The 18,258-nt window shown below is 36.8% G+C and overlaps 1 protein-coding gene across 1 annotated transcript; it reads left to right on the top strand.

Moving 5' to 3' along the window:
• Positions 1-440: 440 nt before the first annotated feature.
• Positions 441-13,306, top strand: LOC107572298 (NACHT, LRR and PYD domains-containing protein 12-like; the record flags this gene model as incomplete). Its single annotated transcript, XM_016258720.1, has 5 exons — positions 441-605; positions 9,874-10,047; positions 10,932-11,105; positions 11,825-11,998; positions 13,246-13,306. Coding segments are annotated over 5 exons (748 nt in total), but the record flags the coding sequence as incomplete, so codon positions are not given.
• Between the last annotated feature and the right edge of the window lie 4,952 nt (positions 13,307-18,258).

Genomic DNA, 18,258 nt, shown 5'->3' with positions numbered 1-18,258 from the left:
TTAAGATATTTAGTCTTGTTTCCAGGGGAAAAAACTAAATTAAGTGCATTTTGCTTGAAACAAGAGTATTTTACTTACCATTTTACTTGTTTTAAGCAAAATGCACTTAATAAATTTTTTTCCCCTGGAAACAAGACTAAATATCATATGTCATTTGGCGTATCTAGTAAAAGTATCTTGATTTAAGAATGTTTAGATATTTTGACTAAAAACAAGATAAGATAAGCCATTTTTTGCAGTGCAGTATTTGTATAGAAATACATTTGAAAGTTTTTATTGATTTCACTTGTCTGTCATTAACATTAGCTGAATCATACATTACAGTTTTATTTATTTTTTCTAGAAAGCTTGAATATTTACAAAGAATGTGGCATAACATCTCAAACAAAATAAATACACAAATGTTTTGAACAAGTATACTGTTTTTACAGACTCCGCAGATGTGACCTCGATGATACCTGCTGTGAAACTGTGGCTTTGGCCTTGCAGATACCAGACTCACCCCTGATAGAGCTGGACATGAGTAACAATAAGCTGCAGGATTCAGGAGTGAAGCTGCTCTCTGATGCACTGAAGAAACCAAACTGTCAGCTGAAGATACTGAGGTTTGAGATTCAGATGTTTTTTATATGTTGATTTGATACACCTTGGCCCATTTTCACAGACAGGGCTTAAGCCCTGTTCAGACTACACAATTTTAGCCCGATTTTGCCATGATCTGCTTGATGTAGGGTGTCGTGGGGATTCGTATACGACAATGGGCGTCGGGACGCACGATTCAATCGTTTCATCTCGTGTAGTGTGTCAGTGCAAGATGCCTCTGTGATGCTTTACGACGTCAACACAGAAATACTAGCATGCTTAATTTTTTTTCTTCGTACACGACAAGTTCCATCACAGTTATGACACTGGCCAATAGGAGCACAGAAGCGCCTTTGTACAAGCTTTCAAACATGCCGAAACTAAAGAGAGACAATGGTAGTATCGGTCCTGATAGGTGTAATTTTACAATGGAGGAAAATGTTCGTTGAGCTACGGCAACAATACTCCTGCATTTATGATGAGGGACTACCACGACACAGTGAAAAAAGGTCAAATAAACCTCTTCATGCCAACCAGATTTGTGTCCATTGTCAGGTTTTTTTTCTTTTTTGGGCTTTTCTGATGACAAGACAGGGCAAAACACGCTGTTTGCTAGCCATTGTTTGTTTACGCTCATAGCACCTTCTGTCTTGTCTCGCGCTATTGATGACAGCACGCACGTTGTTAATGACAGCATGCGATGAATGCTCGGGTAGCATCGTATAGTCTGACATGTTTCTTGTTCACAACACGACAAGATTTTATGAGTCTGAGAACTGACAATCCATGTTGACCCGTCTCCCAACCACTTTCTCATCCACACTCGTTTAATCTTCCACTTTTGTTGTTTCTCACTACATTAGTATTGATACAGCAAGTTGTCTTGTTACAATTTTGTTTACATCCGTTATTCCGCATCCCCATTATATCACGTGATGCGCTCCCTCTGGCACGATAATCTTAATAATATCTTGTAATGTGTGTTGCACCACGATTTTCAAATCTTGAGGTGTGCGCATGTTTAAGATTTGATGTTAGAAAATCGGTGAAGATTCTCCTTATGTGTGCGCTGCAACCAAATTTAATAATTGGTTAGGATTTTAAAATTCCTGTAGTCTGAGCCCATCTTAACAATGTCCCAGATGTTCTAAAAACACTGTGAACCATGGCGTCTTGGGGCTTACTTCCTAAAAATGAGTTTGAAATTAAAGACAATGACAAAACTAGCTGATTGTCTAATCTCATTGAGCAACATCTCCTAATATTACTACAATATAAGGCCGGTGTACACCGGTTTCACACCACAAGCGTAAGCAGCGTGTGAGTAGCGCATATTTTTTTCGGCGTGCATGTTAACAAGTGAAGGCATTCACACCGGGAGCAGAAGCAGGAGCGTAGCATAAACAGTGCTGAAGCGATTGTTTCGGCGCAGAGTCTATTTTTGCTGCTCCACTCACGCTCAATTAAAGTGACAGCACACTTTTTATGGACAAAATAAATAATTACACACAAAAAGTGCTGAAAATGCACAAAATAACCATGTCTAGTGTGTTTTTAACATAAATTGAAGTATGTCAAAAGAAAATGAAGCATACAAAAACTTAGGATAGAAGATTTACCCATTTAAGTTTCAACATACACAACATACACAAACAAAACCAAATTAAACCCAGTTCAGACATTGCGTGAATCAGAGGTAAAAAAAAATATATAAATATTGTTCAGTTTCTTGCACAGACCGGTATTACTACAATATAAGGCCGGTGTACACCGGTTTCACACCACAAGCGTAAGCAGCGTGTGAGTAGCGCATATTTTTTTCGGCGTGCATGTTAACAAGTGAAGGCATTCACACCGGGAGCAGAAGCAGGAGCGTAGCATAAACAGTGCTGAAGCGATTGTTTCGGCGCAGAGTCTATTTTTGCTGCTCCACTCACGCTCAATTAAAGTGACAGCACACTTTTTATGGACAAAATAAATAATTACACACAAAAAGTGCTGAAAATGCACAAAATAACCATGTCTAGTGTGTTTTTAACATAAATTGAAGTATGTCAAAAGAAAATGAAGCATACAAAAACTTAGGATAGAAGATTTACCCATTTAAGTTTCAACATACACAACATACACAAACAAAACCAAATTAAACCCAGTTCAGACATTGCGTGAATCGGAGGTAAAAAAAAACTATATAAATATTGTTCAGTTTCTTGCACAGACCGGTCGTTTTGTGTCTTTACACATCAATGTATCGTCACGAGCCGCAGGATTTAATTTGGTTTTGTTTGTGTATGTTTTTTTTACTCTCAAAGCTGTGATTCCCATCCACTTACATTATACGACTGACAGACAGCAACGGTTTCAGTTAAAAATCTCCGTTTGTGTTCTACTGAAGAAACAAATTCAGCGTGAAGTCATAGTTAAAAAGTGACTTTAGAACAGCTAAACTGTAAACCTTTAATATATGGCTTATTCTGTAGAAGTGGTGCAAATTCATTTGTAGAGTTTACTTTTTTTTCATATTTTCTTTCCAAATTTATTCTATATTTGTATTACATTGTATTTGAAATGCATGAATTTAATATGAGTGCACTGTAATCTTTTTATGTATTTTCACAATTTCAGCTAATTTTAAACAATACCTCAAAATTGGTCAATACCAAAGCAAAATAAAAAATTTACAATATATAAACAAAATAAATATGTCCATGCACATAATTCAGCATAAAATAATTGTTTACTAAGTTTTCAAAAAAGTGTTTAGTTTGTGACCTTTGCTTCTGACACACCCTTTACTAATTTTCTCTGCAAAACAAATCCCTTAATAACAATTAAAAAAAATATATATATTTTTTAAATGATTTATTATACATAAAATAAACAACTAAATATCACTGCAGAAATATGTCAATATCAAAACAACCATAGCTTGTTTCGATAGTGACAAAAATTGTTTCAGTATTGACCGTTTCAGTTTTGACAATCCAACCCTAATTTGCCCTAATCTTAAAATATCATCACAAAGTACAAAGTATTCAAATCAATGATTTGAACAGAATGAAGTCATGAAAAATACCTTATTTTCAAATTATTTTTTATAATATTTTCATAAGTGAACACATCCAGGTTTTCTGACATTACAGCAAATACATTTCAAAATGCTAAAGGGAGACTTGGTAACTCTTTATAAAAACTTTCATTTATAAATCATTAACACACATTATATAATGCTTAACAGATCGTTAGTTAATATATGCAGTATGCACATAGCTAGAAATTTAAGATAATGTTCTTGTTAATGTTTACTAATGAACTTACGAAACATTACCTAATGATTAACATATGATTATTTTAATGTAAATAGAAATGCTTACAAATGTTAGTAAACTTTCAGTTCATTTGATCTTCATTCAATCTTAAAAATAAAGGTGCTTCACGATGCCATAGAAGAACCTTTTTGTCTAAATGGTTCCATAAAGAACCTTCAACATCTGAAGAACCTTTCTGTTTCACAAACGGTTCTTTGTGGCGAAAGAAGGTTCTTCAGATTATAAAAAGGTAAGAAAGAGATGGTTCTTTAAAGAACCTTTGACTGAATGGTTCTTTGTGGAACCAAAAATGGTTCTTCTATGGCATCGCTTGAAGAACCTTTTGAAGCACCTTTATTTTTAAGAGTGTTTGTTGGTCTCTGTTTGTTGTGTAGATCTCTATTTACACATCTTAACAAATAATCTATTAATTATTTGTTCATGTTTTTGCAGTAGCCAATCTAAAGTGGAAACTATTAATCATTTGCAAATGTTTATAAACGTTTAGTAATTATTAGTACTTTTATAAGCAGTAATCACGATGGCAAAGACCTGAATTTACTCTATTCACATCTTTACTAATCATTTATTAATCATCTGTTCATGTTTTTGCAGTAGCCAATCTAAAGTTGAAACTATTCATCATTTGTAAATGTTTATAAACTATTACTAATCATTTAGTATCTTTATGGGCATTGGATTTATGTAACAAGGTTTGTGTAAAGAGTGGCTGGTTAAGTTTAGCTAAACGGTTGCTAAAGACATAACAGATTTTAATTTTGGTGCAAAAAAGTTTTTTATTGCCTCAACACTCACATTAGTATACTACTCTTCAGTGTATTATTAAACAGGTTAGCTATTCCTTGAATTATAAATGAGCAGGGGAAAGCAAATAATTTTTTTAATGAAAATGTTCATTTATCAAAACAATATAATATAAACAGATTGAACCATGTTCCCTTATAATAATCAAATTGACCCCTGTACACTGTTGACCCTTTAACCAACCCTTAAACCTACCCAAACCACCAAACCAGTCCCTAACCTTACCCACATTACGTTAAATCTTTGTAGATTTTCAATAAGTGCTTAATCATATGGAATTGAAAGTTTAATGACACTTGTAAGCATTTTAGCTTACATGAAATAATGATTTGTTTGAACATTTCGAATGTCTGACAAGTTTATTAGAAAACATTAACAAGCACATTATCTCACGTTTCTAACTCTTTGAATATATATTAACCAATGATCATTTAGGCATTATATAATATTTGTTAATGATTTATTAATGAAAGTTATTATAAAGTGTTACCGGAGACGTTTTGTGTGTGCTTCAGTATTGACAAAAAATGGGGGACAGTGCTTTTTCTCCTTAAATAAATTATTCAAAAAGTTTTAAAAAAGGCAGAAAAACATGTCATCAAAGTTTCATAAGAACTTAACAAGGCACATTAAGATAAAGAAATATGAAAAAAAAAACATTTAGTTATTTATTTTCTAAGTGACATTTTGAGGATTAGACTGGGGGACGCATGGCACTCAGTAGAGAAGAACATATAAACCACTTTATATAAAGTTATTTAAATTCCTTTTTTCCCCCTTTTTTTGTGATGAACTTGATTATTTATTTATTTGTCAATATGTGTCAGTTGTCTATATATGCCTTAAAAATATACATGGGGGACAGCATTTTGCACCACTCTTGTAGAATGACCCATATAAAGGTTTGTGATTCATTCATTGAAAAGTAAAATCTGTGAAGTGTCTGCTAATAGATCTAGCGGTGATGTGTGATGAAGAGTTACTTTATGCAGCAGAACATGCTAAAGAACATAAGAAATGAGAACATGACATCCTGACTTTATCTGTGAACAGTTATGAAAGTGTAAAATGTGACTGGTTAGTGTCCAGTTAAAATAAGACAATCTGTAAGGGCTGTGTTATTGTTCGTAACTTCAGATGAAGTTGTGAAGTCGTTTAAATACTTAATGGGTGTGTAGTCATCCTGTTTTTTATTATTCTGTTCAGTTTGGCAGGCTGTAAACTCACTGGTCAGTGCTGTGAATTTGTGGCATCAGCTCTACAATCACCAAACTCTCGTCTGATAGAGCTGGACATGCGTAACAATGAGCTGCAGGATTCAGGAGTGAAGCTGCTCTCTGATGGACTGAAAAACCCAAACTGTCAGCTGAAGATACTGAGGTTTGAGATTCAGATGCGTTTTTATGTTAACTTGATGATAAAGTATGATTATCCAAAACACACAGATTACTTTGTGTAATTTATCTTTTTTATGAGCTTTGAAATGAAATCCAAAATGAGCCTGTCTAATCTGAGAAACATCTCCTAATATTACTGCATAATTTACAAATGTATTAAACCTCACACGACAAGACCAAAAATAAATAAGAATAGAAAATATAAGTTGTTTTTATAAAAATAAAAAAGTCCCTCACTTCAGGGTTGGTGCTATGGAGTCTGAAGTTAAATATTAGTTTATTTCTCCTTATGTTCTGATTGGTGATGAATGTAAGTACTATATATACATAAATGGAATGTTAATGTAGTGGTAAAATTATTACTATTGGAGTGTGGGACCTGTGTTAATATCCTAGTGTAACATATGATTTATTTGTGACCAAGTGAAAACAAGAGCAAAAGAGGATATAATGGATATTTTACTGTATACTTGTCAGGTAAAAACTAGATTTTAAGATAAAGAATATGCTAAATAACATGAGAACATGACCTCATGAACATCCTTTTTTTTTTTTTACTTTAGTTAGTGTGTGATATTGCTGTTTGAGCACAAACAATATCTGTAAAGTTATGGCGCTGAAAGTTCAATGAAAACAGAGATATTGTCTATTAAAGAAAAGTCTGTTTAATGCCTACAATTACGACTGGTAGGGACTACAACAAGCTATTTCCCGGGTTGGTGACATGATAAACCCTGCAATTAACATAAAACCGGCCGCTGGGAAAACACAACAAAGGGGGCGAGGATATGTTGCACGGAGCTAATTCTGTTTAATTCTGTTCCTGATAATTATAATGTTAATGTAGCTGTCTGTGCTGCACATTTTACGGAAGACAGCTTCCAGAACCTGCACAAGTTCTATGCCGGATTCGCACAAAGGCTATTACTGAAAGAGCGAGCGGTTCGCATGTTAAAAAAAGAAGCTGCTGTTTATAGGCCTCAACCTGTAAGTAGGTTTTATTATTTGTAAATGTGTTTTCCATTTTTAAGTTTCTGTCATTATTTTTCAGTTGTATCAAGACGTAAACAAAGGCCAACGCTGTTTGGCTTCACTAGCCTGTTAGCGAAATGCTATTTCATGCTTCTCCGACAAATGGCTACAAACACCAACAAACTTCTATGTAATCTCACCAGCGAACTTCTGCTGGTGTTTGTTGGCATTTCTGTTATCAGTGTACAATATTGTTTGATTACAGCTTTTATGTCGTGTTTGCCCACACGCTCGTTCAGTTACAGGCACGCTAAACATGGCTCTGTGTTACATTTGGCCAGTGTAGTAAAGGCATGGTCATTTTTTGTAATGGGCTCATGGTTCTGGCGAAAGACATTTGGCTACATTCGTTCTATAATGACAAAACTAATGGTGCTATACAGTCAGATCCGCAGTCTCTGAAAAATTATTTTTCTTTCGAGGACAGTGGTATAATTTGTTAAAATGATTGTATGAAATAACTGGATATTTTGTGCAATTTTAATCCACCGGAGCACATGCAACTATTGCCGGTAATAATAAGGGCCGTGATGTTTCCGGACAACGTGCAATGCACGGTTAACGACCCACAATACACTGGGCCAGCTAACCAATCTGAGCCCATTGCGTATTTAAGAGGGAGCAGTATCATAGAAACAGGAAGTCAACTGGCTGTTCAAATGACAGTGGAGAGAGCGGCATTGAATAAAGGTGAAATATATGAAAAATAAGGTGTTTTTTTTTTATTAATTTTTTTAAATGAAGCATGAAGACATGTTACACTGCACCCCATAAACACAAGCCTTTTTTCAAGCCTTGAAAAAAAAAATACAGTTTACCACCCCTTTAATATGTCAACAGTCATGAAAGCTTAAAATGTGACTGGTTTGTTTACAGTATAATAAAAGAGAACGTAATGTCTACTGTACAATGTTATTGTTCTCACTCAGATTAAGCTGTGACATTACGTAAATATTTAATGGGTTTGTCATCATCCTGTTTTTTATTATTTTGTTCAGATTGGCAGGCTGTAAACTCACTGGTCAAAGCTGTGAGTTTGTGGCATCAGCTCTACAATCATCAAACTCCCATCTGATAGAGCTGGACATGAGTGTCAATGATCTGCAGGATTCAGGAGTCAAGCTGCTCTCTGATGCACTGAAGAAACCAAACTGTCAGCTGGAGATACTGAGGTTTGAGATTTTTTTTTCCATACATTAAAGAATCTATTAAGCATACTAAATACATAGTCAAAATGTATAATATATGAATTTGTATGTGTATGTGTAAGAATCACTTTCAGAGGAAAGAAGAATATTGATGCATAGAAAATGCGTAGCGTGTCAACTGCTACATTTCATTTACACATTTATATATTGATTTGATGCACATAGTATATGGGTGTAACGATTCAATATTTTTCTCAATGCATTGATCCTGTCGATGCATACACATTGATCTTGAAACATGGAGCTTTGAATCCTGAATCACTTGTTTGGGACAATAATCTAAAATACAAAAAAATCTAATAAATCTCATTGACACTTTTTCCTGAGCAGTGTAGAAATCTCAGAAGTGAAGATGAGGAAACTCTGAATACCTTGTTTGGAGATGCACAGATAATTGCTTCAAATAGAATAACGAATTCTTCCAAATAATAGGAAAAAATATTTGGCAGACAGAGTCACTCCTCGTGTTTACTAGATAAAAGATGAACTAACGATAGCTTGATATTATACATGAACCTCTAAAATTAATACACCAGAATGAGTGTGTTAAGTGAATGAGTGTTAACTCTATAAAGGAAATGAGCGCAAATCAAATATCTGCATAGCTGTCTCTGTCTGTCTCTCAACATGACTAAACTACAACAGGGCCTGTATTCACAAAACATTTTATCTAACCACCAAGAGTTCTCCTAAATAGCAGTAAAAGTTTTTAGCTAAGAGTTTTCTCTTAAAACCTATTTACTAAACAGCTGAGACAAACTTTTACTTAGGAATAGAGAGAAGTCTTAAGCTAAAAGTAAGGGCAGGGTTGACCTTGTTGCTATGGATGATGTCAGCATGCTTACTAACTATGCACACAGTGATTGGCTGATAGGGGAGGGGTCTCTGTCAGAGATTTATTCATAGAAATATTGTAGAGTGCAATATTATGTTGCCATAGTCAAATAAAGGTTTAAAAATAAAAATGTTGCCACATTTAAATAAAGATTTTAAAATGCAGGCTAAGTGTCACTAATTAAACAAGTATGTACAGCTAATTGTCAGGCTCTTACATGTATGCTTCTCGCAATTGGGTTGTTTTTATTTGTTGGTGAAGTGACTGTGTCCCTGACAAGTTCTTCAACAGTCATAATACCCTTGCGATTAAGGTGATACATTTTTAAAAGCTTATTGTCAAATGTTTATGTGTTTAGAGGCAGATTGCAGGCAACAGCCATTTTAGGATCATTTGTGATTTGGTCTTAGTAACTTAGGAGTCCTCTTCACTATTCCTAATGTTTCACAGATTTAGGAGCTAGTTTTAATGCTAAAACACTTTGTGAAATACTCTTAGAGTAAAAATGTAAGAGTCCTAAATTTAGGACTGACATGCCCATTATTTTTAAGATTTTCTCCTAAATCGGCAAGTGATGAGCTACTTTTAGCCTTAAGATGTTTTGTGAATATGGGCCCAGGTAAACTGTGAAATCATTTAAATACTTAATGGGTGTGTAGTCATCCTGTTTTTATTATTCTGTTCAGATTGGCATGGTGTAAACTCACTGGTCAGAGCTGTGAATCTGTGGCATCAGCTCTACACTCATCAAACTCCCGTCTGATAGAGCTGGACATGAGTTACAATAAGCTGCAGGACTCAGGAGTGAAGCTGCTCTCTGATGGACTGAAGAAACCAAACTGTCAGCTGAAGATACTGAGGTTTGAGAATCAGATGTGTTTTTATATGTTAATTTGATACACATAAGGTATGACTATCCAAATCAAACAGATTACTTTGTGTAATTTATCTTTTTTCATGAGCTTTGAAATTGAAACCAAAATCACCTGATTGTCTGATCTGAGCAACATCTTCTAATATTACTGCATCAACTACAAATAAATTAAACCTCACATCACAAGACCAAAAAATAAGAAAAACATTTTTTTTTATAAACAAAAGTCCCTCACATCAGGGTTGGTGCTATGGAGTCTGAGGTTAAATGTTAAATATTAGTTTATTTCTCCTTGTGTTCTGATTGTTGATAAATATAAGTAACATATATTCATAAATGAAACTTGTTAATGTAGTGGTAAAATTATTACTATTAAAGTGTGGGGCCTGTGTTTATATCTTAGTGCAGTGATCCTCAAATCTGGCTCACAAGATCCACTTTCCTGCAGAGTTTAGCTCTAACCCTAATCAAACACACCTGAGTTTGCTAATCAGTGTCTTCAGGATCATTAGAAAATCACAGGTAGGTTTGTTTGATTAGGGTTGGAGCTAAACTCTGCAGGAAAGTGGATCTCGCAAGCCAGATTTGAGGATCACTGTCTTAGTGTAACATATGATGGACATTTACTGTATGCTTGTCAGGTGAAAGCTATATTTTAAGATAAAGAATATGCTAAATAACATGAGAACATGACATCCTGATTTTCTTAAATATGCCAACAGTCATTAAAACATAAAATGTGACTGGTTAGTATACAGTTTAATAAAAGAGAACCTGTAATGTCTACTTTACTATGTTGTTGTTCTCAGCTGAAGCTGTGATATTATTTAATGGTTTTGTCATCATCCTGTTTTTCATTATTCTGTTCAGTTTGTCAAGCTGTAAACTCACTGGTCAGTGCTGTGAATTTGTGGCATCAGTTCTACAATCATCAAACTCTCGTCTGATAGAGCTGGACATGCGTAACAATGAGCTGCAGGATTCAGGAGTGAAGCTGCTCTCTGATGCACTGAAGAACCCAAACTGTCATCTGGAGAAACTGAGGTTTGAAAATATTTTTTTCCCAGTACATTGATACATTAAAGAATCTATTAAACAGTCATACATTATACATTTTGACTGTGTATGTGTAAGAGTCACTGTCAGAGGAAAGAAGAATATTGATGCATAGAAAACAATGCGTAGAGTGTCAACTGCTACATTTCATTTACACATTTATATATTGATTTGATGCACATGGTATATGGGTTTTTCTCAATCCTGTCGATGCATACACATTGATCTTGAAACATGGAGCTTTGAATCCTGAATCACTTTTTTGGGCCAATAATCTATCTAAAATAATAAAAAATCTAATAAATTTCATTGGCACTTTTTCATGAGCAGTGTAGGAATCTCAGAAGCGAAGATGAGGAAACTCTGAATACCTTGTTTGGAGATGCACAGATAATTGCTTCAAATAGAATAACGAATTCTTCCAAATAATAGGAAAAAATATTTGGCAGACAGAGTCACTCCTCGTGTTTACTGGATAAAAGGGGAACCAAAGACGGCACAACATTATACATGAATCTCTAAAATCACTACACAATAATGAGTGTGAAGTGAATGATAACTCTATAAATGAAATGAGCACAATTCAAATATCAGCATAGCTGTCTCTGTTTGTCTGGCAACATGAATAAACTACAACAGGTAAACTGGGAATGTATTTAAATAATTAATGGGTGTGTAGTCGTCATGTTTTGAATTATTCTGTTCAGTTTGGCAGTCTGTGATCTCACTGGTCAGTGCTGTGAGTTTGTGGCATCAGCTCTACAATCACCAAACTCCCGTCTGATAGATCTGGACATGAGTGCAAATGATCTGCAGGATTCAGGAGTGAAGCTGCTCTCTGATGGACTGAAGAACCCAAACTGTCAGCTGAAGATACTGAGGTTCGAGATTATTTTTTTTCAGTATATTGGTTCTCCTTTCAGTTGAACTATTATTGTAGGATATGAGAGACATTCCACTTTTACCAGTTTATAATAAATGGATGTTTAACTATCCAGTTTTGATAATATAACTGTGAATCAATACTGATATAGATTTATTAAATCTCAAGATTAATCTTTTTGTAGGCTATATTGTTTTCTGTTTATATGTGAACTTTATTATTATTATTTGACGTGCACCTGCCATCCAATTATTACAATAAGCTTTGTGCTTTGTTACTTATAAAAAAAAAGTCACAGCTTTCAAATTCTGTTCATTGTATCATGAAATACAAACAATAAACGTGATAAAACGTGATGTGGCATGACAGATTTCTGTAGCGCCTCAGTTCAGGCGGGACGTGAACCGATCCTCTCTTCCACTTTACTTTTAGTCACAAAATAAACATGAATGAGCCTCAGAAGGTATTTTGAAAGAAACAGAACAACTTACTGAAATGTATCATGTCTTATGTAATCACTCAATCTGTGTTTCAACTGTGGAAAGACGTCAATAAAACAGCTTGTGCTGTATGTAATGATGTCATATTTACCTCAGGAAAGCCATTCAGTGTATAGAAACTTCAGCTAGAAAAATAACTCTAGAGGAACATTTAGCTAAATATATGCAGTATTACATGTTCATTAGATTTTTACTTGTCTTTATAATTTAATGTTTGAGTCAATTTGTCATGAAAACAAGCTTTTTATTATAGTGTGTAGCTGTAGTTTTTATATACCTGTTTGGCAAGTGTTTATCATGTTCATTGGTTTATGCCGTACAATTAATCGTCTGGTTTATACAACTTAACCAACAAAAAATAGCTCTATTGTAATATATACTGATAAACCGAGAAATAAAATTACTTGTATTGTGAATTAAGATTTTGATCATATTGTTCACCCCTTCTATGAATGCACTTAAAAAAAACTACAGAATCAAGTCTTAGATCTTATTGTGAATTTTACTGAATAGCATCATTCTGCATTTGCAAGAATCGTTCGTGAACTGAATCAAAAACCTATGAATTGTGAATCAAATTGATTTGCTGTCTACTCAAATATTCACACTCTGAATAAGGTATGATTATCCAACTCTGACTGTAATTATGTTATCATCTATGAGTTTTGAAATTGTACCCGATTCAGATTTAATGAGCTTTTCTAATGTCACATATATGTGTCATTGTTTCTGTGTCTGTTTGTAGATTATGGGATTGTATGGTGACAAGTGAAGGCTGTCATTATCTGGCTTCAGCTCTGCGATAAATTAAAATGCTCAACAGCTTTATAAAAGTCAAAAAAAAAAAAGGCTCTCATCGACAATTAAGTATGAATAATCAATATCTAACATTAATCTACTATTATTAGAAATATGCCTCCCTGATTTAAAAAAAAAAAAAAAAAAGACTAGGATTCATCTATAAGACACTTGGTAAAAACTAAGGCTAAAATTTTGTAATCATTAAGACATATGGGGAGCCAATTGTCAAGAAAAAGAACATCCTTTTTGGGCTTTGGGAGTAACGTAATAAGGCCTTGTGTAAGAGTAGGGGGAAGAGAGCCTTTTGAAATACTTTCTCTGAAAACTTGCAAAAGGAAAGGAGCTAACTGTTTTGCAAACAATGTGTAAAACTCCGAACACACAAGTTTATGGCTTCAGAGATCTCCTCTAAACAAAGAGGTAGATCACGCATGTTTCTGTCTACCCCACTAATTTTACCACAACTAGGAAGTGAGTTGAAAAAGAATGTAACTGAACCGAGGTCAAGAGCTATACAACATTTTATAAAAGTCAGCGCAAAATTGTGCAATTTCTTTTGGATTCTCAGAGTAGTATGTACGTAGTATGTATACTATACGTAGTTTGACCATTAATCTGTTACCTATAAATGGTATTATCACTAGAATTACGTCTCTCAAATAAAAAATGAAAAAAAGATGATGCCTAGATCTGATAAAAGCTCCTTCAGAAAAAAAAATGTATGTACATTTTATAACCATATTCTGAAACCTGGCTAAAACCAGGTGATTATATTGGTCTAAATGAGTCTACTCCACCAAGCTACTGTTATAAGCATGAGCCCCGTCAGACTGGTCGTGGCGGCAGTGTTGCAACAATATATAGTGATATTCTCAATGTTACTCAGAAGACAGGATACAGGTTTAACTCATTCGAAATACTAATGCTTAATGTTACACTGTCAGATATGCAAAAGAAATGTATCATATCTCTTGCTCTGGCTACTGTGTATAGACCACCAGGGCCGTATACAGATTTCCTAAAAGAATTTGCAGATTTCCTCTCAGACCTATTGGTTACTGTTGATAAAGCGCTAATTGTCTGAGATTTTAACGTTCACGTTGATAATACAAATGATGCATTAGGACTTGCGTTTACTGACCTAATAAACTCTTTTGGAGTCAAGCAAAACGTCACTGGGCCCACTCATCATTTTAATCATATGCTAGATTTAATTAGATCGCATGGAATTGCTCTTACTGATATAGATATTGTACCTTAAAGTGATGATGTTACTGACCATTTCCTTATATCGTGCATGCTGCGTATTACTGATATTAACTATATGGCTCCACGTTATCGTCCGGGCAGAACTATTGTTCCAGCCACCAAAGACAGATTCACAAATAACCTGCCTGATTTATCTCAACTGCTCTGTGTACCCCTAAGTACACATGAACTAGACTATATGACTAGCAACATGGGCACTATCTTCTCTAATACCTTAGAAGCTGTTTCCCCCATCAAATTGAAAAAGGTTAGAGAAAAACGTACTGCGCCATGGTACAACAGTAATACCCATTCTCTCAAGAAAAAAAACTCGTAGTCTTGAGCGCAAATGGAGAAAAACTAACTTGGAAGTTTTTAGAATTGCGTGGAAAAACAGTATGTCCAGCTATAGACCGGCTCTAAAAGCTGCCAGGGCCGAGCATATCCACAAACTCATAGAAAATAACCAAAACAATCCAAGGTTTTTATTTAGCACAGTGGCTAGATTAACAAATAACCAGACGCCACCCGATCTAAATATTCCCTCACAGTTTAATAGTAATGACTATGAATTTCTTCACTGATAAAATCGATAACATCAGAAATACAATAACAAATGTAGATTCTACAGCGTTTAATACTTCAGCTTCATTCATCACACCAAAAGATAAACTGCAGTGCTTTACAACTATAGGACAGGAAGAGCTAAATAAACTTATCACTGCATCTAAACCAACAACATGCCTGTTAGATCCTGTACCCAGTGGCGGCTCGTCGGGGGAGGCACAGCTTCCCCATAATTGGGAGGAGGATGATTTAATGTTAAGAAAATTCACAATTCATTTCAGTTCATGTCTCAGAATGTGTATTTTTTGTTTGTAATTTCACAGTTGTAATACCATAACGTGAAAGCACCGCTTTTCTATCGTGAATGTGCCGAATCTGCTGATGTAATTACAACCGCTAGGTGATGGAGAAGGGGAGGGGGAGGCCGGGTGAGCGATGAGCTCTCATGCCTCCGTTGGTAAAAAATATTAGCCAATCAGCATCGAGTGTTCACTTTCAGCGCTGAGGAGTGGTGAGAAAAGAACCCTCGTAAGGGAGGCTAGCCTCCCTTCTGATATCAACCAATTATCAAAGAGACGTAAATTACGTGATATTAGTTTGAACGTCTGCCGCTGCGCTGATAATGTACCATGTACTTATGATGAGTAGCGATATTGAATAATTGATTGCCAACAGATTTACCAAGCTGTCATTCAAACAGTATATATATATACACATTTAGGAAAAACCGCCTAAGCAGGATATAGGCTACAGCAGTAGGCCTAATTAAATGGCGCAACGGGCAGCTCTCTTTTAACACTGACTTTTAAGAAGGGATGGATGTTTGCTTCAATGCCAAGTTACGAAACATGTTACCCGTTACTGATGCAGAAAAGCTAGTTCATGCATTCATGACCTCTAGTGTCACAAGTTCAGCCTCTGTGGCTCCCTCCGATCACCACCAGAGGGAACCATCACCGGAGTACTAACCGATCCTTTCGGACTTCAATTCCCGCAATGCCCCATGCCTGAGACTAATCACCAGCACAGGTGTTTCCCATTGCCCGGTCTATTTAAACTGTGCCTTCCCTGCACTCATTGCGAAGTCTTGTTTTGCCTTGCAGACATTTCTGAGTGTTTTCCCTGTTTGATTATCTGTTGATTACCTGGACTGTTTCCCCGTTGACGACTGCTTGCTGTCTACCTATTCTGACCCTGCCAGCCTCGTGGATTTATGCTGTTGTTTGTCTGCCGCCTGCCTCGACCCTGATCACAAACTCGGTTTATGATTCTGCCCAGCCTTCATTGTATCTGACGCCAGTTACCGATTTATGCCTGTATGACCTGCCTTGTGAACTAATAAAGCTGCACATGGATTCTAACGCCACTGCCTCCGCGTTACAGAAGACTTCGCCAGAAATTGATCCAGCAGTCTTCTATCACTTCACCACAGAGGTATCTGCTCAAGCATCGGTTCTGGCCACACACCAACAACAACTAAACCGACTTACCTCGCTAACCGAGGAGATGGTAAAGACCTTGCAAGCCCTTCGTCTGCAAGCACCCAAAGCTCACGCCCCTCCTTCGAATCCACCGCTTCAAGCCCCGGCTTCACCTACCTCCACCGCCAGCCCTCGTTTGGTGTTCCCCGAGAAGTTTGATGGCTCACCCTCAAAATGTAAGGGTTTTTCACTCCAATGTTCCGTGTTTGTTCACCAACAACCCATGTTGTATCCCACAGACGATAGTCACATCACATTTGTCTGTTCGCTTCTCACTGGAAGGGCGCTGGAGTGGGCTACCGCGGTGTGGAGTGAGAATCAGACTGTCTTCCCTTCCTTCTCGGCCTTCATCCAGTGGTTTAAGGAAGTGTTCGAACATCCCGCTGAGGGAAAGGAGGCAGGTGAGCAGCTGTTATCTCTACGCCAAGGAAGAGGTTCGGCGTCGGATTATGCTCTCTCGTTCTGCACTCTCGCTGCACAAACAGGGTGGCCGGAGGATCCTCTCAAACTACACTGCCGCAGAGGTCTGAGCATGGAATTGTAGTCTAAATTAGCCTGTCGAGACGAGGGGAGATCCTTGAATCAATTCATTGAGCTGGCCATTCGGATTGACAACCTCCTTCGCTCTCGTCGTCAGACTCTGCTCTCTTCGGCTCCAGTCGGCACCTCATCGCCACTTCCTGACACAGAACCCATGCAGATCAGCTTTACTCATCTCAGAGGAGAGAGAGAGACGCATTCGCCAGAACCTGTGCCTATACTGCGGATTATCTGGACACATGAGAGCTTCCTGTCCCACTCGTCCACCTCGCAGTCTTTCTCCGGTGAGTCCGAATCTCAGTTCTTCCACTGCTTTAGAAATTCCAGTCATCTTAAAGATTAATGGGCAGATCACTGAGGCTATGGCTTTGATTGACTCAGGGGCTGCAGGAAATTTCATTGATGCTAGTTTTGCTAAGACTCATAATATTCCTCTTGTTCCCTGTGTATCTCATTTGGCAGTGGCAGCGCTAGATGGCCGACCGCTGGGCACTGGCCAAATTCAATTCACTACCAAGGACCTTCAATTATGCACTGGAGCTCTTCACACCAAACTTATCCGCCTCTTCGTATTTCAATCTCCAAGAACACCTATCATTCTGGGACTGCCTTGGCTGGAGAAGCACAACCCCTCTATCTCATGGTCCGAAGGACAGATTATACAGTGGTCAGAGTCCTGCCGTCAGAATTGTCTCAACGCTACTCCGGTCAGAAAGGAGAGGGATTACATGCCTGTATATCCGCTCCCTGCAGAATACCACGATCTCACGGAGGCCTTCAGTAAGATAAAAGCTTCTCAACTAATTCCCGCAATGCCCCATGCCTGAGACTAATCACCAGCACAGGTGTTTCCCATTGCCCGGTCTATTTAAACTGTGCCTTCCCTGCTCTCATTGCGAAGTCTTGTTTTGCCTTGCAGACATTTCTGAGCATTTTCCCTGTTTGATTATCTGTTGATTACCTGGACTGTTTCCCCGTTGACGACTGCTTGCTGCCTACCTATTCTGACCCTGCCAGCCTCGTGGATTTATGCTATTGTTTTTCTGCCGCCTGCCTCGACCCTGATCACGAACTCTGTTTACGATTCTGCCCAGCCTTCGTTGTATCTGATGCCAGTTACC

Source organism: Sinocyclocheilus grahami, unplaced genomic scaffold (assembly GCF_001515645.1).
Source record: "Sinocyclocheilus grahami isolate Dianchi unplaced genomic scaffold, SAMN03320097.WGS_v1.1 scaffold1732.1, whole genome shotgun sequence".
Classification (NCBI taxonomy): Eukaryota; Metazoa; Chordata; class Actinopteri; order Cypriniformes; family Cyprinidae; genus Sinocyclocheilus; species Sinocyclocheilus grahami.
Note: the sequence above shows the minus strand (reverse complement) of the source record. Positions and strands in the feature narration are given on the sequence as shown.